Source organism: Thalassophryne amazonica, chromosome 9 (assembly GCF_902500255.1).
Source record: "Thalassophryne amazonica chromosome 9, fThaAma1.1, whole genome shotgun sequence".
In the NCBI taxonomy this organism is placed as follows: Eukaryota; Metazoa; Chordata; class Actinopteri; order Batrachoidiformes; family Batrachoididae; genus Thalassophryne; species Thalassophryne amazonica.
Genome location: NC_047111.1, coordinates 58,168,662 through 58,193,542, shown reverse-complemented (window position 1 = coordinate 58,193,542; position 24,881 = coordinate 58,168,662). Strand labels below are relative to the sequence as shown.

At 40.1% G+C, this 24,881-nt stretch overlaps 1 protein-coding gene across 2 annotated transcripts in view; it reads right to left on the bottom strand.

Annotated features, from left to right (window-relative positions):
- The window catches only part of ubtd2 (ubiquitin domain containing 2), a 49,064-nt gene that overhangs the window by 9,559 nt on the left and 14,624 nt on the right, over positions 1-24,881 (bottom strand). For both annotated transcript variants that reach the window (XR_004562673.1, XM_034178109.1), the window contains exon 2: positions 17,960-18,196. Coding sequence is in view for 1 of the 2 variants with exons in the window: in XM_034178109.1 (XP_034034000.1) it covers positions 17,960-18,196 (237 nt within the window). In the remaining variant the exon portion in view is untranslated. The remainder of the gene's footprint in view (positions 1-17,959; positions 18,197-24,881) is intronic.

Below are 24,881 nucleotides of genomic sequence, written 5' to 3'. Positions count from 1 at the left end.
CAGCTGGACAAGATGGGAAGGAGTACAAGAGAGGGGTTTGACTTGGCGGGACATCTGGAGTATGGAAGCATACCGAATAAAGTTCCTTCTGTGCTCGGTTTATGATGTTCTGCCGACACCATCAAACCTCTACATATGGGGTTTGGTGGAGAGTCCCAACTGCAAGCTCTGTGGGAAGCCAGCCAACCTGGAGCATGTCCTCTCATCTTGCCAATCAAGCTTGGCCGATGGAAAATTCCGGTGGAGTCATGACAAGATTCTGTTGCAGTTGGCAGATGGGGTTGAGCAGGCAAGGAAAAAGGCAAAAGACCTTTCCAGCAGGCTCTGCTTTATCAATTTTGTCAGGTCAGGCGAGGCAGCTGCCACAGGACGTAGGAACAGAGGCATTTTGGCCTCAGCAAAGGACTGGGAGATGCAGGCAGACCTGAGGAAGCAGCTAAAATTCCCAGAGGAGATAGCCCACACTAGCCTTAGACCAGATATGGTCCTCTGGTCTAGGAGCACTAAACAGGTAGTACTCATAGAGCTGACCGTACCCTTGGAAGAGAGGATTGAAGAGGCACATGAGCGCAAGAAGAGGAAATATCAAGGCCTGATACATGACTGCCAGCAAAATGGGTGGAGGGCCTGGAACCTTCCAGTAGAGGTTGGCTGTAGAGGTTTTGCTGGGCAGTCACTTTGGAGGATGCTGGGGCAGTTGGGAATTGAAGGGGTGGCTAGGAAGCGCTTGATAGGCAACATCACTAGGCAGGCAGAAGCAGCATCCAGATGGATTTGGATTCATAGGGATGTGAGGTGGCAGAGCCAGGCTGTGGAAGGATCAATGGCAGTCAGCGGGAGTAGATTCAGGATGCTGGATTTGCTGTCAAGCCCTCCCGATGTGTCAAGGGCTTAATTTGACGAAACATCAAAAGAAGGGAGGGTGCCCATCTGATGACCTGCGGTAGCCACTCAACTCCTGCCATGTGCTGGTGCCTGAAAAGATGGAAGGTGAGGAGAGAGCAATGCCACTGGCCCACAGATGGTGCAGGGAAGAGTACCTGTAAAGGTGGGCCAGTTGCGATAACCCTATCATATTTTATATATGCAGAGTCCGTAAAAATGACTGAAATGGTGCATTTGGACATGGCAAAAACACAATGAGAAATCAGACCTGTTTTGACCCAAATTTTGTTGACTGAACTAGACTACAATACTTAAGTATTAAAAAATTAAATAGCAATTGTTACATTGTTGCATCAGTGACTTGATGGCTGAGTTCTGCACTCTGGCACCGTTTCTGATCACATAACATGCACACGGGCTCAAGTAGAACTGGCCTTGAGCACGGTTTGCATGTCATGGACTCAACACCAGATCACCTCTGCAAGTCAGCACTCACACTCGTCAAATGAATTGGACTTTGGGGGTCAAGTGTGTTAGGGTACAACTTGGAGTGCCTGGAGTGAATATGGCCTTTGAAAAACCATTCATTATATATTTAAAAAAAGATATGTATTGAAATGATTTGTCCAATGATTATGTCATGGCCATTAATAGCAACTTGTGAAGAGTGACATTCATCGTGCCCTCATCATGCCCTCTGTTAGTTATGATAAATAATAGCAAAACAAAAACGGCTCAATGTGTTAAGAATTTCCCCCACAATCTCTCAATTTGACTTCTTTTTATGACAATGTTTTTATTTAAATACAGATTTGTATTCTGTCATTACTGAACTCTCAGATCATTTTTCGATTTAAAAAGTCAAAACTGACTCAGTATGTCACAGTGAGCTGTAGTAAGATGGAATGGAGAAATGAGAGTACAGACTTAATGGAAGGTGAAAGACCAGAGTGAGAGCAGGAGAAATGGAAATAGCAGATGGCTACCATAGTAGCATCTAAAAATCATGACTAAAACGAGAGTACGAAGAGGAGAGGGAAAACAAAATGTAGTTAAGTGGTCTGATTATTGAGTAATGGGGCAGATAATCATAATAATCATTAATTTCTGGAAACAAGCACCAAAACTGGCACACATACTCCTTAGACATTACTCTTTTGAAAAAAACAACTGGCCACTTGAATTTTCAATAGGCAGCCAGGTAGGGGTCAACTGAAGAATTACACAGGGGTCAAAATTAAAAGGTCATCCAGCTATATTGAAACCAAAATTTCCTGTATATTTGTTTTGTAAATTATGTCTGTAGCATGGCCCAAGCAGTGGGTCACCCCTCTGAGTCTGGTCTGCTTGAGGTTTCTTCCTCAAATCATCAGAGGGAGTTTTTCCTTACCATTGTCGCTTGTGTGCTTGCTCTAGGGGTTGGTAAGGTCAGACCTTACTTGTGTGAAGTGCCTTGAGGCAACTTTGTTGTGATTTATTGATAAATTGAAAAATTGAATTGAAACCTATACCACATTATTTGTCTGATCACAAAGATTCCAAAAAGGTATAGTTTGGACTATTTATGTTATGGAGTTATGGGGTTATAAATAGCAAGAATGTGACAAAGGTCAATTTAAGTTTGTACAGGAGTCCAATTTTAGTAAAAAGTGAAACAAATTATTGGTTAATATGGCTTTAAAAATGTTTTGTCACTTAAAATATTTCATATATTATACAATGACAAACAAAAAAGACAGCTAACCCTCGCCTTCACAATGCTAGTTAATATTAACGATGACAAGTAGCATGGTGGCTTAGCGGTTAGCACTAATGCATCACAACGAGAAGGTCCCAGGTTTGCTTCCCGCCTGGTCCTTTCTGTGAGGCGCTTGTGTGGTTTTCCACTGGATACTCCTTCCTATCACTTCCAAAAGACACGCATGTTAGGTTAACTCTAAATTTAAATTGACTGTAGGTGTGACTGAGAGTGTGAATTTGTGTGTTTTTGTGTCCAGTGATGAAAGTGGGCCATGGGAAAAAAAAAAAAACAGAAAATTTTTGCCAAGGTCCATATATATATATATATATATATATATATATATATATATATATACACGTATATATACACGCACGCACGCACACACACACACACACACACACACACACACACACACACACACACACACACACACACACACACACACACACACACACACACACACACACACACACACGTACTTATATGTATGTATGTATAAAGCCAAACTGATCTAGAAACCACACTTATCTTGAATGTGGTGCTAACGACAACAGGAGATAAACAATAAACAACATTAATTGAATTGGTTCATTTTTATTCATAACGCAAACACTGCTTTAGTGATCAGAAGCCAGCAAGCTAATTAATGTTATTGTACAAGGCACAAAACTTGAGTAACCTGCTTTTTTTGGCCACTGGACAAACACTCATAGGTGAGGTAAATATACAATGTAATTAAATATTTGAAAACTAGGCACAATATTTATTTGTAATACAAACATTGTGTTAGCAATCAGAAGCTAACAAACTAACGTTATTGTTTAAGGCACAAAATTCAAGTAAACCACTTATTTTGGCCCCTGAACAGATGATCACAGATGAGGAAAATGTGCAATGTGACTAAATAGCTGAAATCTCTTTTGTAAAACACTTTAGCCTTACCTTAGCCTTAGTTGCTGTTGTCTCACACAGTTCACACAAGTGTTGTTCTGAGTAGCATAAAGGTTACATTCCCTCTTTCTATTCTTATAATATATATATATATATAAAGTCACCTCAGAATATAAGTTACAGGGCCTCTCAAACTCGTAAAAAACAAACAAACAAGCAGGACTTGTATGGAAAATATGGCACAACAAAATGTACAGTTGTATGCAAAGGTTTGGGCACCCCTGATAATTTTCATGATTCTCCTTTATAAATCATTGGTTCTCTGGATCAGAAATTTCAGTTAAATATATCATATAGCAGATGAACACTGATATTTGAGAAGTGAAATGAAGTTTCTAGTATTTACAGAAAGTGTGCAATAATTATGTAAACAAAATTGGGCAGGTGCATAAATTTGAACACCCTTGTCATTTTACTGATTTGAATACATTTAGCACTAATTATTGAAACACAAAATTGGCCCTTGACCTCCTTACACAGGTGAATCCAATCATGAGAAAGGGTATTTAAGGTGGCCATTTGCAAATGTTTCCCCTCTTTGTATCTGTTCTAATGAGTGGCAACATGGGAGCCTCTAAACAACTCTCAAATGACTTGAAAACAAAGACTGTTCAAAATCATTGTTTAGGGGAAGGATACAAAAAGCTATCTCAGAGATTTCAGCTGTCAGTTTCCACTGTGAGGAACATAGTGAGGAAATGGAAGATCACAGGCACAGTACTAGTTAAGGCCTGAAGTGGCAGGCCAAGAAAAATCTCAGATAAGCTGAAGTGAAGGATGGTGAGAACAGTCAGTCAACCCACAGACCTGCTCCAAAGACCTACAACATGATCTTGCTGCAGATAGTGTGTTCTGTGCATCGTTCAACTATACAGCACACTTTGCACAAGGAGACGCTGTAATGCAGAGGAAGCCTTTTCTGCATACACACCACAAACAGTCACTTGAGGTATGCTAAAGTACATGTGACAAGTCAGCTTCATTTTGGATTAAGGTGCTGTGGACTGATGAATCTAAAATTAAGTTATTTGGACATAACAAGAGGTGGTATGCATGGCTGAAAAAGAACACAGCATTCCAAGAAAAACACTTGCTACCTACAGTAAAATTTGGAGGTGGTTCCAACATGCTGTGTGGCCAGTGCAGGTACTGGGAATCTTGTTAAAGTCGAGAGTCACATGGATACCAGTCAATATCAGCACATTCTTGAGAACACTGTTCATGAATCAGTGGCAAAGTTGAAGTTGCGCCGGGGCTGGATCTTTCAACAAGACAATGACCCTAAACACTGCTTAAAATCTACTAAGGCATTCATCCAGAGGAACAAGTACAATGTTCTGGAATGGCCATCTCAGTCCCCACACCTGAATATTATTGAAAATGTGTGGTGTAGGGCTGCAGCTATCAAATATTTTTGGAATTGAGTATTCTATCAATTATTTTATTGATTAATCGAGTAATCGGATAAAAAAGTACTTTTGTATTTTTAAACAATATCAGTAGTGGCAGGGCTTTCCCTAAGCAATGACACAATGTCACTGTGCCATCATGCAGATTTTTAAGTTTAGGATGTTCACTCTCTCTGTTTTCCCAGGTAATTATTTTTTCACAATATTAAGTTTTGGAGCTTTGCCAAACCATAAGCCCAGGCGCTCTGTGAAATCTTCAGTCTGCGGACAGGACATTCTATTTTTTTCTTATTGTACATTTCATTTGCACTTTTTATTACTGTGATTTATTCAGTGTTTAGTGTATATTTCTACATGCCGTACAGAGCAGCTCAAACCGAAGTCAAAGTCCTTGTTTTCTGTGGATACTTGGCGAATAACAAAGCCTTTGAAAAAGGCCATGGCTATGGGTACGGACCCGTATCTACAGAGACTGTTCTAAAGATACGGAGGGTATTCCCCAGTGACGTCATGTCTTACCGACCAGTCAGAATGCGCAAATATGTCCGTACCCTTGCGCACCTGTCATTATTGGGATGGCAACTTTCTGGCTTTAAGAAACACTATAAGAAATCATGAAAAAATTGTGGCAGTCAGTAACGGTTACTTTTTTAGACCAAGCAGAGGGAAAAAAAATATGGAATCACTCAATTCTGAGGAAAAAATTATGGAATCATGAAAAACAAAAGAACACTCCAACACATCACTAGTATTCCGCTGCACCACCTCTGGCTTTATAAAAGCTTGCAGTCTCTGAGGCATGGACTTAATGAGTGACAAACAGTACTCTTCATCAATCTGGCTCCAATTTTCTCTGATTGCTGTTGCCAGATCAGCTTTGCAGGTTGGAGCCTTGTCATGGACCATTTTCTTCAACTTCCACCAAAGATTTTCAATTGGATTAAGATCCGGACTATTTGCAGGCCATAACATTGACCCTATGTGTCTTTTTGCAAGGAATGTTTTCACAGTTTTTGCTCTATGACAAGATGCATTATCATCTTGAAAAAATGATTTCATCATCCCCAAACATCCTTTCAATTGATGGGATAAGAAAAGTGTCCAAAATATCAACGTAAACTTGTGCATTTATTGATGATGTAATGACAGCCATCCCCCCAGTGCCTTTACCTGACATGCAGCCCCATATCATGAATGACTGGAAATTTACATGTTCTCTTCAGGCAGTCATCTTTATAAATCTCATTGGAACGGCACCAAACAAAAGTTCCAGCATCATCACCTTGCCCAATGCAGATTCGAGATTCATCACTGAATATGACTTTCATCCAGTCATACACAGTCCACGATTGCTTTTCCTTAGCGCACTGTAACCTTGTTTTTTTTGTATGTAAATCCCATTTCCTTTAGGCAGTTTCTTACAGTTCGGTCACAGACGTTGACTCCAGTTTCCTCCCATTCGTTCCTCATTTGTTTTGTTGTGCATTTTTGATTTTTGAGACATATTGCTTTAAGTTTTCTGTCTTGACGCTTTGATGTCTTCCTTGGTCTACCAGTATGTTTGCCTTTAAAAACCTTCCCATGTTGTTTGTATTTGGTCCAGAGTTTAGACACAGCTGACTGTGAACAACCAAGATCTTTTGCAACACTGCGTGATGATTTACCCTCTTTTAAGAGTTTAATAATCCTCTCCTTTGTTTCAATTGACATCTCTCGTGTTGGAGCCATGATTCATGTCAGTCCACTTGGTGCAACAGCTCTCCAAGGTGTGATTACTCCTTTTTAGATGCAGACTAACGACCAGATCTGATTTGATGCAGGTGTTAGTTTTGGGGATGAAAATTTACAGGGTGATTCCATAATTTATTCCTCAGAATTGAGTGAGTCCATATTTTTTTCCCTCTGCTTGGTCTAAAAAAGTAACCGTTACTGACTGCCACAATTATTTTTCCTGATTTCTTATAGTGTTTCTTAAAGCCAGAAAGTTGCCATTTGAAATGACTTTAGTTTTGTGTCATGTCTGTGATCTGCTTTTTTCTACAAAATTAAACAACTGAATGACCATCCTCCGAGGCCGGTGATTCCATAATTACTGCCAGGGGTTGTAGTTTAGTGATTCATAGGATTGCTAAAAAAGAAGTTTGAACATAAGTTTTGAATTTGTAGCGTCAACAGCAGATGCTACTATTATTGTGAACACCCCCTTTTCTACTTTTTTTTCTAATAGCCCAATTTCATAGCCTTAAGAGTGTGCATATCATGAATGCTTGGTCTTGTTGGATTTGTGAGAATCTACTGAATCTACTGGTACCTTGTTTCCCCATGTAACAACAAGAAATATACTCAAAACCTGGATTAATCCTTTTAGTCACATAGCACTACTATTATTCTGAACACTACTGTACAAATTTTAGGTTATGTTATGAATGCACATCATTGTGTATAAATTTGTTAGTTTTGATAGTTATGCTTATTCTTGAGTGGTTGGCAGTTTTTCTTTTGATTAAAATCCACAAAATAACCCAAATCAATCAAGTGCGAATATTACCCAACAACAAAACAGCTCAGTATGCCAACAAAACATTTATTAAACCAAAAAGGGTGTCTGCCCCCCTCTAGCATTTATGCACTCCTGGTATCGATTTGACATACTCCTGATAATGCTCTCAGAAGTACAAAAAACATATCTGCTCCTTTAATAAACTTAAGTACCGTTTTTTGGCAAAGCTCCTTTGCGACCATCATATTACTTTGTATTTCTGTTCTTTTACTCACAGCCTCTGCGCACAGATGACAATATCTGCAGAAAATATAATCTGAAATGATGAAGGCTGCCAGCTGAAGCTCTCCCTGTACCATCAATGAAAACCTGCCACTGATAAACACAGTAAGATGATAATCCTACAGTTCTGCTCACCACCGAGTTTTTCCTTGACACTGAAATATGACTTGGGATAAGTGGTCGTCTGGAATGTGAACAGATTTCCTTTAATTTAACATGACAAAATGTTTACTTTCATTGACGCGCTTATGCACTCTTGTATGAGCCCTAAAGATTCAGTTCAGTTTTCAAAAATGGCAGAGACTAAATGTTAACAACATTATGAGGATCTTATTCTGATGACTTATTACAGTGTGACATTTACTGCTATACCAATAAAGAGAAAGCCCGACATCCGCAAAAACAGACAGCATGCTTACGCAATGATAATTACTGTGAGGAAATGACGAGCTTCCACTACCAGACCACCATTAGTTTTATTACTTCCTTCTACAACCCCTGGCAATAATTATGGAATCACCGGCCTCGGAGGATGTTCATTCAGTTGTTTAATTTTGTAGAAAAAAAGCAGATCACAGACATGACACAAAACTAAAGTCATTTCAAATGACAACTTTCTGGCTTTAAGAAACACTATAAGAAATCAGGAAAAAAGATTGTGGCAGTCAGTAACGGTTACTTTTTTAGACCAAGCAGAGGAAAAAAATATGGAATCACTCAATTCTGAGGAATAAATTATGGAATCACCCTGTAAATTTTCATCCCCAAAACTAACACCTACATCAAATCAGATCTGCTCGTTGACATTGACCCTATGCCATGACATTGACCCTATGTGTCTTTTTGCAAGGAATGTTTTCACAGTTTTTGCTCTATGGCAAGATGCATTATCATCTTGAAAAATGATTTCATCATCCCCAAACATCCTTTCAATTGTCCAAAATATCAACGTAAACTTGTGCATTTATTGATGATGTAATGACAGCCATCTCCCCAGTGCCTTTACCTGACATGCAGCCCCATATCATCAATGACTGTGGAAATTTACATGTTCTCTTCAGGCAGTCATCTTTATAAATCCCATTGGAACGGCACCAAACAAAAGTTCCAGCATCATCACCTTGTCCAATGCAGATTCAAGATTCATCACTGAATATGACTTTCATCCAGTCATCCACAGTCCACGATTGCTTTTCCTTAGCCCATTGTAACCTTGTTTTTTTCTGTTTAGGTGTTAATGATGGCTTTTCGTTTAGCTTTTCTGTATGTAAATCCCATTTCCTTTAGGCGGTTTCTTACAGTTCGGTCACAGACGGTGACTCCAGTTTCCTCCCATTCATTCCTCATTTGTTTTGTTGTGCATTTTTCGATTTTTGAGACATATTGCTTTAAGTTTTCTGTCTTGATGCTTTGATGTCTTCCTTGGTCTACCAGTATGTTTGCCTTTAACAACCTTCCCATGTTGTTTGTATTTGGTCCAGAGTTTAGACACAGCTGACTGTGAACAACCAACATCTTTTGCAACATTGCGTGATGATTTACCCTCTTTTAAGAGTTTGATAATCCTCTCCTTTGTTTCAATTGACATCTCTCGTGTTGGAGCCATGATTCATGTCAGTCCACTTGGTGCAACAGCTCTCCAAGGTGTGATCACTCCTTTTTAGATGCAGACTAATGAGCAGATCTGATTTGATGCAGGTGTTAGTTTTTGGGATGAAAATTTACAGGGTGATTCCATAATTTATTCCTCAGAATTGAGTGAGTCCATATTTTTTTCCCTCTGCTTGGTCTAAAAAAGTAACCGTTACTGACTGCCACAATCTTTTTTTCTTGATTTCTTATAGTGTTTCTTAAAGCCAGAAAGTTGCCATTTGAAATGACTTTAGTTTTGTGTCATGTCTGTGATCTGCTTTTTTTCTACAAAATTAAACAACTGAATGAACATCCTCCGAGGCCGGTGATTCCATAATTATTGCCAGGGGTTGTATGTGAAGGCCATCAAGTGTTTTTGAAGATGCACTGTTTTGTATGTTATGTCATTACATTAAATCCAACATTCAGAACAGCCTACCACCAACCTTTTAAAAAGGTTGGTGGTAGGATGGTAGGAGACACATATTTAAACATTCAGCTTGAAACTGAACTTACATTTGGAATATCACAGAATTAAGCCCATTATCATGGCATGACGATTTCATACATGTGCCATATGGCAGATATCCCCAGTGCAAAGAGAAAAATATGTGGGGCACAGTTCACCTCCCTTCTAGGAAACTTCAACATTAGATGATGCTTAAAATTGTAGATGTTATACAGCACACTTCATGTGGAAACTTTACAGTCACCATTGAAGGGCATGCTGCGCAGAATTCATAACAGCTCAGATTTTGGCTATTAGAGGTCATGTGATGATATACCTGTAATCATTTGTGCACTTCTGTGAACAGTCTGAAAGCATACGCCAATCAAAACAAACAGCTATGGAGACTGCCGAAGACAAAGTACTCCTTTTTTCTGAGTGTTCCCGAAAGTGGTAGGTCATTCTGAGTAAATGTCCCAGTGCGCACTGCTGAATGGACAAACGGCTGCTAACGTTGAGAACGTTAGTGTCATGATGACTTGTTATTAAAGTGATAACTGTGTTAATTTCAATGCAGTGATGGTAAGAAAAATGAAGAGTTAGGGGTGAAGTGTGTCCTCTCCCCTGTGTATGGCACACTCAACAGGGCTGGTAGAAAGCTGGCAGAAAGTCCATTATGTCCTGAAAATAACGCATTCCTGACTTTTTCCAATGTAGGAAACAACTGCATTTTCAGGCAGTCTTCTATAAACAGCATTGTGGCAGAGTTCCAGCTACATGTCCAAACAGCCGGTTAAAAGAGTGTCACGGAGAGTTCACTGTGGCAGTTATAACTGCACTAAAACAGCGTCCTGCTCCACAGACAGCAGACTCTGTACACATCTAGATCTGAAATCCGACAGACTCTCTCAATTTCAATTCAATTTATATAGTGCCAAATCACAACAAAGTTGCCTTAAGGCGCTTCACACAAGTAAGGTCTAACCTTACCAACCCCCAGAACAAGCACACAGATGACAGTGGAAAAACTCCCTCCCTCTGATGATTTGAGGAAGAAACCTCCAGCAGACCAGACTCAAAGGGGTGACCCTCTGCTTGGGCCATGCTACCGACACAATTGACAAAACAATTGACAAAACAAATACACAGGAATTTTGCCGGTGCACAGTACGAGAGGGTCTCTCAAAAAATTAAGAGTTGGAGGTGAAGTGTGTCCTCTCCTCTCTGTATGGTGCTCACTGAATGAATAGAGTAGCATGTGCACATCCGCGTGCTGGTAGAAAGTCCACTTTCTCCTGAAAGTAACATTCTATTTTGATTTCAGACCATAAAATATCACATGGACGGTGGCAAAATATTAAACCATTTCACGTTTGATGTGTTATTCCACCCCCTGACCGCATTGCTGCGCAGGTGTCACTAACGGCGCTGTCAGCTGAGAGCGAGAGAAACTAGTGCAGAGACGATGATGCTGAAATACGTGGATTTAATGGGTTTAATTGGATTGATTGATGGAATTACCGTGGATTTAACTCAATGCAGCTGACAAGATGCAGAAATGGGTCTGCTCACAGAATTTCCAGTTTGGCATGAAAATGCTGTTGCTACGTTAACCTTTGACAAGCTATGACACCCTTTCACAACGATTCACCGACTGAATTACTTACAGAAAAATAAACTGTGCAAACAATGGAATTGTATTAGAATGGGAATACCCTGTTGTGTCTCATGATTTGCGGACATTCATGATGGATTACGGTTGCAAATAGCCATTTTACTGGCTCCGCCAATGCGCTGCCGGTAAAACTCAACTTGCGACCATACAATCCAGCATGATCGTCCGCAAATCATCAGACACAACAGAGTTATTCCCTAATTTTCCTGAATGTTTCCAATGCAATGAATACATGGATATTCAGGTAGCCTGCAAAAACAGCATCGTGTCGGAGTTTCAGCTACACGTCCAAACAGCTGGTTAAAAAAGCATTGTGGAGATTCCCTTGTCCATTCATTGTGGCAGTTATAAGTAAGGATTAAACAACTCGAAGCCGTTCATTATACGGTTTGAATGCGCAACGCAGAGTCTAAAACACCATGACGTGAAGCGGAGTGGTGTCACTACGCAAAGTGCATTCAAACCGTATAATGCATGGCTTCGAGTTGTTTAATCCGCTTATACCATGGTCCCACACAGTGAGCTAACACAAATATTTATTAAAGTTAACAGAACTTGATAAAAATGCCTAAGTATTTGGGACTATTTTATGCCAGTCTCAAGATATTTTCATCCTTGGCAACCATTGTCAAGACGAATGGAATGCTTTATTATAACATCAGATTTTATTCACCGTAGGCTTGGGCAACACACAAAAGCAACAGGAAGCATAAAATTCTCTCAAAATGCTATTGAGTTCAGCTGCTGATAAATCTAATTTGGCACTTCTTTCCTTTTCACTTGGAAATCCATGTTTTATTGCTTTTCTGTCATTCACCTGTCAAAACACAGCTGATCTGCGCCAACTGATTTGCGCGTTGCTATGGTGACGACCAGAGCGGAATGATATTACAGTGACTTAACTCGCCAAACTACGTGTGCGTATACACAAAAATAATGCACGCCAGTTAGACATGGAATTCTCACTGACCATGGTATAATGGGATTTAAATAAATATTAAAAGAATGGAAAGCAAAGAGTCTGTCTCATCTTCATCTTGCTAACACACACTAACACACACACACACAAAAAAAAAACAGTTCTAAGGGCCCTGTCCCACTGGGGAGAGGATCAACTGCGCATGAATTGAGTACACAAATTACAGGCGTTCGTTGTCGTCCTCAACAAAAATGGCCAAAAATGACAAATGTCCCAGAATGAATTACGGATATGACAAGTGACAAAGTTTTTTTATTCGGCACACAAAATATTGAAATAGAAAAAAATGAACAATTCCACAAACAAACAGACAAAACTAGTGAGTCCGAAAGGGTGTGGGCTGAAGCAAAGCTTATTAGCGCCCACCCCTGCTAGTACAAGTCCAACAATTCTAATCAGTCATATTTACATAAATACAAATTCACTACTACATGTCGACACACAGACATACACATCAATATACTATTCACTTATAATTATATTTATATAGTACCAGATCACAAGAAAGTCGAATCAAGGCACTTTACGCCAGTAAGGACTAACCTTACCAACCCCCAGAGCAAGCACTAGGCAACTGTGGTGAGGAAAAACTCCCTATAAGGAAGAAACCTCAAGCAGACCAGGCTCTTGGGGGTGACCCTCTGCTTGGGCTGTGCCATATATACCTATATACATACGTATATACTTTACAAACATAAATATATACATACATATACACAGTCACTTATATACATATACACCTACCCATATCTATATATCTACATACGCATATACATACCCACACATTCAAATATACAATAAGTCCCACTTATAAATTGAACATTCCATATAAATCAAATTATATTTGCTTCTTTATGATACTTAGACAATGTTCTTTTTGAGTAGTTTCTTAAATCTTACTAAGGTACTACTCATTCTAACCTCTGTTGAACATTTGTTCCATTTCCTCACCCCAACCACAGACACACAAAAACCCTTTACATTTGTTCTTACTGGTGGTTTCATAAAAATTGCACAACCTCTTAAACTATATCTGGATTCCCTCAATCGGAACAGACTCTGGACATGTCTCGGTAAGGCTTGGTTTTTCGCTCGAAATAAAGTTTGAATTGTAATGTAATCGACCAAATCTATGAATTTTAATAAATTTAAAGACACAAATAGAGAATGAGTTGGTTCACGATATTGTTTATTGCAGATGATTCGTATGGCTCGTTTTTGCAAAAGGAATATTGGATTGGTATTTGATTTGTAAGTGTTTCCCCATGACTCAACACAATATGTCATATATGGTACCATCAGAGAATGATATAAAGTAAGTAACCCTTCTTGCGGCAGTAGGTCTTTGGCTTTATACAAAATGGCTATAGTTTTTGACAATTTTGATTTCACATAATTTATATGTGGTTTCCAGCTAAGTTTATTATCAATTATAACACCTAAAAATTTATTCTCTGTTACTAACTCAATTTCCTTATTGTTTATAGTTAAATTTTTACATTTGGGTGCCTGTTTATTTCCAAATATAATACATTTAGTTTTCCCAAGGTTGAGTGACAACTTATTAGCGTCAAACCAAACCTTAAATTTTTCCAGTTCTTTCTCCACTATGTCCAGAAGCTGTTCAAGATTTTCACCGCTACAGAACACAGTTGTATCATCCGCAAAAAGGACACATCTCAGTGAACTCGACACCCAACTTATATCATTTATATAGATTATAAACAACAAAGGACCCAGCACTGAGCCCTGCGGCACCCCACATGTGACATCCCTGAGTTCAGAATTTGTATTATTGAATTGAACATACTGAAATCTGCCTTGTAAATAACTAGCTATCCATTCATATGCCAGACCTCTGATTCCATATTTCTGCAGTTTAATTAATAGTATTCCATGGTTAATTGTGTCAAACGCTTTCTGTAAATAAAAAAAAACACCTATTGTGTATTGTTTATTGTCAATTGCAGTTCCTATACATTCCACAAAGTCCATCAAAGCATGTGATGTAGTTCGAGACCTTCTGAATCCATTCTGTTCTTCACAAATGATGTTATGCTCCAGTAAATAATCATTTTATCTTTTAGCAAATATTTTTTCCAAAATTTTGGAAAATTGTGGCAGGAGTGATATAGGTCTATAATTAGAAAATGTGTGTTTGTCACCAGTTTTAAACAGAGGAATTACTTTGGCTATTTTCATTTGAGAAGGAAATTTACCAGTACTTAGTGACATATTGCAAATATAATTGAACGGTTTTACTATACAATCAATAACTTTTTTTAATAAAGCCATATCCAAATTATTAAAATCAGCCGATTTCTTACTTTTTGAACCATGAACCAGATCAAGTATTTCCCTTTCATGTGTACCACCAATGAACATTGAAACAGATTTGTTAAACATTGAATTATTTACCCAGACGTTATTAGTTGATGAGTCAATTTTACTGGCAAGATTTTTACCCACATTAACGAAGTATTCATTAAAGTGTTCAGCAATAGACTCGTCGTTATCAATCGTGATGTAGTTGTTACTCTGAAAAAATGAAGGATAATCTCTAGTTACTCTATTCTTTTTTACTATTTCATTTAATATGTTCCATGTGTTTTTGATGTTATTTCTATTTTTGACAAGTAACTCATAATATTTTTTTTACTGAGTCTCATGATATTAACTTATTTTTATATGTTTTATACTTACTTTCAGCTTCCTTAGTTCGTAGTTTTATGAATTGTTTATATAGTACGTTTTTCTTTTTACATGCCCACTGAAGCCCCTTAGTTATCCATGGTTTGTTGCTATATTGATTTCTATATATTTTGTCAACAAATGGACAGTGTTTATTATACAAACTGGAAAAAATGGAAATGAAAGCATCATATGACCTGTCAACATCATCAACAAAAACATCTGACCAATTCTGACTTGATAAATCCTCCCTTAAATTATCAATTGTTTCAGGTATTACTTTTCTACTCATGAATTTGATATTGCTTCGATACATACAACAACCCTCCAATGCAAAGACTGAGAAAACTGGCAAGTGATCACTGATATCACTGACCAGTAGTCCCCCACTAAGATTACCGGATATAACGTTAGTTAAAATATTGTCGTATCCATAGTTATTCTGCTAGGATGAATGATGGTTGGAAACAGTCCTAAACAGTACAAGGTGTTTATAAATGAGGTAATTTGTGGATGATTGTGAGGGTTTAAAAAAATCTATATTGAAATCTCCACAGACAAATAAATGCTTATTTCTGTTGATTTTGTTGTACATTCCTAAGATAATGTCTTCAAAGGTGTCAATATCTGTCCCAGGAGCTCTGTAAATGCAACTAACAACTATGTTTTTGGAGTTTATAGATGTAATTTCTATGGTAACACATTCCATGATGTCGTCCACTGTAAATGACATGTTGTTGAGTTTACAGTTATAATCTGACCTTACAAACAATGCAACGCCTCCGCCCCTGCTCGTCTGCCTATTAACCAGGAACAATTCATAACCATCAAGATATACCAGATCTTTATTATCCTCATTTAACCATGTTTCTGAAATTGCAATAACTGAAAACGTTTTTTGGATGTTTTCAAACAATCATTAATAGTGGACAGATTACGAGAAAGACTTCTGCTGTTGAAATGTATAATTGAAAAATCTTCATCATTGATTTTATAATTTTGAATTGTTCTTCTGTAAAATATTTGCACTGTCTCACAATATTCTCACTGAAAAAGGTATCAGGATAATTTTCAGATTCGAAGGGGTGGTTAGCAGAGTTATTATAATTAAATGTATCTAGACAGAGCTCCTGGGCAGAAATAAACGGATCATTATCCTTAGTCATTATGTCTCTCTTGTCTCCGGGTGTAGATGATGTGGATGAGTGGGTTGCTCCAGTCTGCATCATGGTGCTGTGATGTGTTTGAGTCCTCATACCTATTGTTCATATTTGTCCAGCTCCTCGATGTTCCTTATTGCCATAACCTTTGCTTGTTCTGGTGATCCATTCAGTTTGATTAATATTTTACAGTTTGAAGTCCATGTGTGCTGGATTTTTCCCCGTTTCTTTAAGAAGCGTGCTTTCCTGGCGATTTCGGCATTCCGTTTGGTGAGATGTTCATTGATGAATACGTTTGTCCCTTTCAGTTTTCTTCCTTGTTTTAACAGTGCTGTTTTGTGTTTTCTGTTGATGAATCTCATGATGACGGTTCGTTTATCACCGTCATTTCTCCGGGGCAGAGGGTGGCACGCTTCAATGTTATTTAAATCCATTTCTATACCTTTAGATAGGAGGAAATCAACAACCCGTCTTTCCACAGAGCTGACCTCCTGTTCACTGGGATCCCCTCCGCTCTCATCTGTTACCGCCCGTGCGAAGGACCGTGGTTTGATGTGAAGACCTGTGATGATGACGTCGTTGATTCTGGTGTACTGCTCCAATTCAGCCACTCTATTTTCCAGCTGCACCAGATGCCAGTCTTTCTCGGCGTTCTGGAGCAGTAATGCCTTCACCTCCTCCACCAGATCCATGATTGATTTCTGTTGCTGCTTCACAACAGAAATCTCCTCTGATAGAAAGTCCAGAGATTTTTTAATATCGTCACCTTCCTCCGCTGTCAGAACCTTCTTAGGCCCCATGGTCGGCTTATGGGCAGCTTGACGATCGCCGATGTTAACAGCCTGCGTTGTTTGTCACCGGGATGGATCTGCACTGCGCTGGTGCCGCGCGGCCTCGGTGTTTCCGCGCTGATGGATCCGCCGTGGCTGCACGAGGCCTCGGGGAAGCGGCACTCGTGACGCGCGGCTTTAATGACGCAGCGCGCGGCCTCAGTGAATTCACCATGTTGGGTGGGCCTCAGACGTTGTTGCTGTCCAGTCGCGGGGCTAAGTTGCCGGTTGAGGTGGTATTCCCACTGCCCGGGTTGGCAAACACCAGCGTGGCAGATGGCAACTACAAACACCACCTCAGAAAACTCAGGTACAAACTTTCTGCAGCTCGCTCTGACGACACGCAGCTCTGAGAGAGTGACGACACGATATATGGAGTATGTAAGGTGGATGTTATCCGCATCCAGATTTTTGAACAGCTCAAAAATCCTGGCTGCGGACATGCGTGCCTCTGCGGATGATCATGGACATGTTCGGATGACGGCCGACTCATACAGGCATGTTACACGGATATTGCGGATGTTTGGCGAATATGTGCAATCCATACGCAAATCCTCCTAAACGCCAGTGGGACCGGGCCCTAAAGTCCTTGTCAGTATGAATTCTGAGGGAGTGAATCTTCAGACATGCTAAGGAGAAGTCCATGAAATGTTGGACACTGGTAAACACTGGGCGGTACCAACTGGGTGCTGCTTCATACACCAGTTGGTACCACATGGGGAATAAACCAAAAAGAATCAGCAAAGTCTACCCTTGTGTAGATGGAGATGTGTTACCATGTGGCAGTGTGATGCTGGCACCGTCAAGGATGGCCTGAGCCAGCAGAAGATCATTGCTTTCAAAGGCACTGGCTGCAGCTCGCAATGCATCCCAAATCTCCTTCCGGCCTTCAAATGCTGGCGCTGTATCCCAGAACTCATCTCTCTTGCTGCGCAACTGGCCTTCTGTCATTGGGTAGTCACTTTTCCATTTAGGCCGTTCTCTCTTCAGGGGCTGGTTACGCCCAAGAGCCACTGAGTGAGGTAGATAGAGAAAGAGAGCAAGACAAAAACAAGAGAAGAAAAAACAGGCAGAATAATTTAAAGGACAATGATTGGGGTAAGTGGAAAAGAAAGTGGACAGATAAACAGAAGTCAGAGTGGACGTAAAAAGCACAAGAAGGAGAAGAGAAAGTAGACAAATGTCAAGTGTTGAAGAACAACCAGCAATAAAAGGTAGGGGAATACACAGAAAATTAAAATAAGGGAGAAAAAGATGGGAGAAAAACAGAAAAACAAGGAAGATAAGAGTTAGCATATACACAAGACAGAGCAGTTGTGTTATAAGTCAGATGAGGTGTACAACTAATCTCAGACTATACCATCATATATAAATGTTCGTACACACAAGCACACACACAAAAAACGAACAATTATCTTTGCTGAGTTTCATTACTAAGCACAGTTAGAGATCTTGAAGCCAGCAGCATCCCATGTGCAGCAAGCAGGCCAGAGAACACCACCATCTGGATCATCATCACTGGAAGGAAGCACGAACGTCCATTACAGGACAGTGTGTGTCTGTGTGCACATGCGTGTGCAATGTGCAGAAAGAGGGAAGAGATGATGACAAAGGATCAAAGTGGTCAGTTCCATGTGCTGATCACACGCATGCACTCTGACAATCACACGACGCAGGCTGCCATCAGCAAACTTCACGGAACTTTTAGCTGTTAAGAAAACATTTGACTAAATGTTAACATTTGACACCCCCCCCCATCTTTGTCCTGTACAGCACAGTGATGTATCTACAGCGTATATGAGATCCAATGACGACACATGATATTCACCGATGCAGCAACAGCTATAGAGCGAAAAGTGGACAATTTTCAGCCCACTATTGTGGTATAATCCTCTAATTTGCTATTAAAATGACCATTTTGTCATGTCAAATGTGTCAGTAAAGTGTGTGTGTGTGGGGGTGAGGTAGGGAGGTAACTTACTTTACCATCATCAATTACTCATTTATCTTTAAACAGTGACCTATTTGGCCAATGCACAGTGATTCCACAAAATCCCCCGTGTCCTACATGGGCCAAGAGCTTTTATATCACATCTTTATGCTTCAATGGGGTGTAGTATGCCATGTTTTCACACTCATTTTTGTAATAACGGATTATTTCATGTATTTGGATCAGATAGCTGTGTCTCTGCCATCATCCAGGAAGGTGTCACATTGCAGCTGCATTTGTACCTCTATTTTAGAACAGCACAGCTTCGAATTACAACACCCACATAGCTCCACAGCTACATGGCTCTCCAAGGTTTGTGTATGTGACATATGGCATATGGACAGGTAGGTGGTATGGGAAACACGCAAGGAAGTCCTCAGGACAACTGTGAAGGCAGGAGTAAATGATAATAATCACAGAAAACTGAATAGATCAGTTTTCTGTGAGACCTATTCTCACCAGGTCATCACCAGGTCATAGCAGGTACAAAATCCCCCCAAGTCAGTGTTATTCTCCAAATTACGAAATACAGCATCTCCCGTTTTTGCTGATGCTCACCACCAGTAGATCCAGTATGAAAGTGCATGTTGATTTGGATTATGTTTTGACCAAATGCCCTTCCTGATGTACAAGGAGAATGAGGCACCGGTGGAATTGAACCTTCTTGTTCGGGGACCTTATTGGAAGGAAAGTATATGAACCACTTACAACACCATGCTGCCCCACTATTATTAAAATACAGTATATGAAGCAAAACGTCAAACACAACAGTAATAATATGCCAGTCTACCAAGTAAAGACCTATTCTCAGTTTTAGGATTATGCATGATGGCAGGTTCCAGATTGAAAACTTTTCTGTACAATGGAAAAGGTTTAGAGGGTGTCTGTGAATTAGAGATGCAACAATTTATTAATTATTAAATGCCAACTATTTTGTTCATTGATTAATCCTTTTAACTAGTGGATTTTTTTTTTTTTAATGTTTCTTTCCTTCTCTCTGACAGTAAACTGAATAGTTTTAGGTTGTGGACAAAACAAGACATCTGAGGACGTCATCCTGGGCTTTGACAAACACTCATTGTTATTTTCACAATATTCTGACACTTTATAGACCAAGCAAGTAACAAATGAATCCACAAAATAACCAAAAGATAAACTGTTAATGACAATAGTTAGTTGTAACTCTGTAAAATATGTTTATATTTTTATTTGTATTTTATTAAAGCCCCCATCACACATAGCAAGAATGTGCAGGAACCAGCCCGACACGGCAAACATTGAACATAATCGGATGCAGTCGGGAGGAAAAGACGCGTGGTCAGCAGTGTCAGAACGCATCCAGATTACCTCATCTACACCTGGACGATGGCATCCAAAGCACATGTAGACAACAGGTAGATCAAATCAAATCAATTTTATTTATATAGCGCCAAATCACAACAAACAGTTGCCCCAAGGCACTTTATATTGTAAGGCAAAAGCCATACAATAATTACAGAAAAACCCCAACGGTCAAAACGACCCCCTGTGAACAAGCACTTGGCGACAGCGGGAAGGAAAAACTCCCTTTTAACAGGAAGAAACCTCCAGCAGAACCAGGCTCAGGGAGGGGCAGTCTTCTGCTGGGACTGGTTGGGGCTGAGGGGAGAGAATCAGGAAAAAGACATGCTGTGGAAGAGAGCAGAGGTCAGTCACTAATGATTAAATGCAGAGTGGTGCATACAGAGCAAAAAGAGAAAGAAACACTCAGGGCATCGTGGGAACCCCCCAGCAGTCTAAGTCTATAGCAGCATAACTAAGGGATGGTTCAGGGTCACCTGATCCAGCCCTAACTATAAGCTTTAGCAAAAAGGAAAGTTTTAAGCCTAATCTTAAAAGTAGAGAGGGTGTCTGTCTCCCTGATCCGAATTGGGAGCTGGTTCCACAGGAGAGGAGCCTGAAAGTTGAAGACTCTGCCTCCCATTCTACTCTTAAAAACCCTAGGAACTACAAGTAAGCCTGCAGTCTGAGAGCGAAGCGCTCTATTGGGGTGATATGGTACTATGAGGTCCCTAAGATGGGACCTGATTATTCAAAACCTCATACGTAAGAAGAAGAATTTTAAATTCTATTCTAGAATTAACAGGAAGCCAATGAAGAGAGGCCAATATGGGTGAAATATGCTCTCTGCTTCTAGTCCCCGTCAGTACTCTAGCTGCAGCATTTTGAATTAACTGAAGGCTTTTCAGGGAACTTTTAGGACAACCTGATAATAATGAATTACAATATTCCAGCCTAGAGGAAATAAATGCATGAATTAGTTTTTCAGCATCACTCTGAGACAAGACCTAATTTTAGAGATATTGCGCAAATGCAAAAAAGCAGTCCTACATATTTGCTTAATATGCACATTGAAGGACATATCCTGATCAAAAATGACTCCAAGATTTCTCACAGTATTACTAGAGGTCAGGGTAATGCCATCCAGAGTAAGGATCTGGTTAGACACCATGTTTCTAAGATTTGTGGGGCCAAGTACAATAACTTCAGTTTTATTTGAATTTAAAAGCAGGAAATTAGAGGTCATCCATGTCTTTATGTCTGTAAGACATTACTGCAGTTTAACTAATTGGTGTGTGTCCTCTGGCTTCATGGATAGATAAAGCTGGGTATCATCTGCGTAACAATGAAAATTTAAGCAATGCTTTCTAATAACACTGCCTAAGGGAAGCATGTATAAAGTGAATAAAATTGGTCCTAGCACAGAACCTTGTGGAACTCCATAATTAACCTTAGTCTGTGAAGAAGACTCCCCATTTACATAAACAAAGTGTAATCTATTAGATAAATATGATTCAAACCACCGCAGCGCAGTGCCTTTAATACCTATGGCATGCTCTAATCTCTGTAATAAAATTTTATGGTCAACAGTATCAAAAGCAGCACTGAGGTCTAACAGGACAAGCACAGAGATGAGTCCACTGTCTGAGGCCATAAGAAGATCATTTGTAACCTTCACTAATGCTGTTTCTGTACTATGATGAATTCTAAAACCTGACTGAAACTCTTCAAATAGACCATTCCTCTGCAGATGATCAGTTAGCTGTGTTACAACTACCCTTTCAAGAATTTTTGAGAGAAAAGGAAGGTTGGAGATTGGCCTATAATTAGCTAAGATAGCTGGGTCAAGTGATGGCTTTTTAACTAATGGTTTAATTACTGCCACCTTAAAAGCCTGTGGTACATAGCCAACTAATAAAGATAGATTGATCATATTTAAGATCGAAGCATTAATTAATGGTAGGGCTTCCTTGAGCAACCTGGTAGGAATGGGGTCTAATAGACATGTTGATGGTTTGGAGGAAGTAACTAATGAAAATAACTCAGACAGAACAATCGGAGAGAAAGAGTCTAACCAAATGCCAGCATTACTGAAAGCAGCCAAAGATAACGATATGTCTTTGGGATGGTTAAGAGTAATTTTTTCTCTAATAGTTAAAATTTTATTAGCAAAGAAAGTCATGAAGTCATTACTAGCTAAAGTTAAAGGAATACTTGTGTTGTGAAAGTGTAGTGACACGGACCCACAACAGGGGGCACAAATGAACGGCCAATAGATGAGCCAAAAAGTAACAATTTAATGTTGTGAAACGTTCACAACGAATATACAGACAACCTCAGAATATAATTACAGTCAAATCACAAAGGTGATGTGTGGGCAGGCTCGAGGATAGAAGACGTCTGTCCTGAGATGAACCGGAACCACACGATTTCCTCCGCCACCGAACCCAGAGAATACTGGAGCCGCCAAGTCCCGAATTCCCAGGTGATCACCGTCCCCGACTGTCGGATCTGGTACTGCTGGCGAGAACAAAGACAGTCAAGTGTGGGTGTGTGTACACCCAGTAACAATAACGGTGGGAATGCCACCTCCACCTCTCACTCAATATGCTGATGTGTTTGCAGTGATCCCTCAGAGAAAAAGAGTGCCGTCCTGCACTCACTCAGCTTCCACAAAACAAGGGACCGGTACGCCTGCAAACACTCACAATGTACAGATTACAGATAAACACAAAAAGGCTGAGGATATTACCTACAATGAAGTACGATATCTCGGCAACGAGGTGGAGATGACGTCTGGTCTTTATGGAGTGTGATGATGAAGAATGTGTGACAGCTGTCAGGAATTAATGAGTGACAGCTGTCACTCCCGGCTGTGTCCGTGGCGGCAGCGCCCTCTCGTGCCTGAAGCCCGCACTTCAGGCAGGGCGCCCTTTGGTGGTGGGCCAGCAGTACCTCTTCTGGCGGCCCACACAACAACTTGGCTCAATAGAGCTCTGACTCTTTGTCAGCCTGGCTACAGTGCTGAAAAGAAACCTGGGGTTGTTCTTATTTTCTTCAATTAGTGATGAGTATAAGATGTCCTAGCTTTACAGAGGGCTTTTTTTATAGAGCAACAGACTCTTTTTCCAGGCTAAGTGAAGATCTTCTAAATTAGTGAGACGCCATTTCCTCTCCAACTTACGGGTTATCTGCTTTAAGTTGCGAATTTGTGAGTTATACCACAGAGTCTGATTTAAGGCTCTCTTTTTCAGAGGAGCTACAGCATCCAAAGTTGTGCTCAATGAGGATGTAAAACTATTGACGAGATACTCTATCTCACTCACAGAGTTTAGGTAGCTACTCTGCACCGTGTTGGTATACAGCACTGGAGAACATAACAAAGAAGGAATCATATCCTTAAACCTAGTTACAGCGCTTTCCGAAAGACTTCTACTGAAATGAAACTTATTCCCCACTGCTGGGTAGTCCATTAAAGTAAATGTAAATGTTATTAAGAAATGATTAGACAGAGGGGGGTTTTCAGGGAATACTGTTAAGTCTTCAGTTTCCATACCATAAGTCAGAATAAGATCTAAAGTATGGTTAAAGTGGTGGGTGGACTCATTTACATTTTGAGCGAAGCCAATTGAGTCTAATAATAGATTAAATGCAGTGTTGAGGCTGTCATTCTCAGCATCTATGTGGATGTTAAAATCGCCCACTATAATTATCTTATCTGAGCTAAGCACTAAGTCAGACAAAAGGTCTGAAAAGATGACACAGACTGCTGTCAGACGGCCATAAAAGTTGCTGAAGACTGCCGATGACCAAACGTCTGGATGGCAAATACGGGCCCAGAGTGGGACGGAGAGCTGTGTTCCTCCCTTTGCACAGAACCCGCTGGTTCTGAACATCAGAGTACAACCAACGTATGGACCAGACTCACGCCATATGTGTCAAAGCTGGCATGGTGCAGTCACTCGCTCACTCATGCAATCACATCTGCACTCATCTTCCCTTCACAGCGCTACTGACCTCACGTGTGTATGCACAGAGCAGAGGTGCTGGACTGATGACCTGATCGCTGGGTGTGTGTTCACAATGGTTGAATAAGCAGCTATGTGTGCACGCATGTGCGCAGGGGGCGTACATGTGCGTCGTTGCCAGCTGCTGGACACTGCTTGCAGTGGACCATGCTGTCCCATGCGTCAGACGGAGCGTTTTTCCAGGGAACTTAAATTTCTTTTTTTTGTGTGTTTTGGCTCACTTCAGCAGCACAACGCAAAGCTGGACACCGCAATGGTTGGATTATCACATGCAAATTATTTTTGCTGTGGACATTATTATACGTGGCACATGCAGGTCATACCGGCAGGCTTTGCCGTGCCAGATCCATCTCAAGGTTC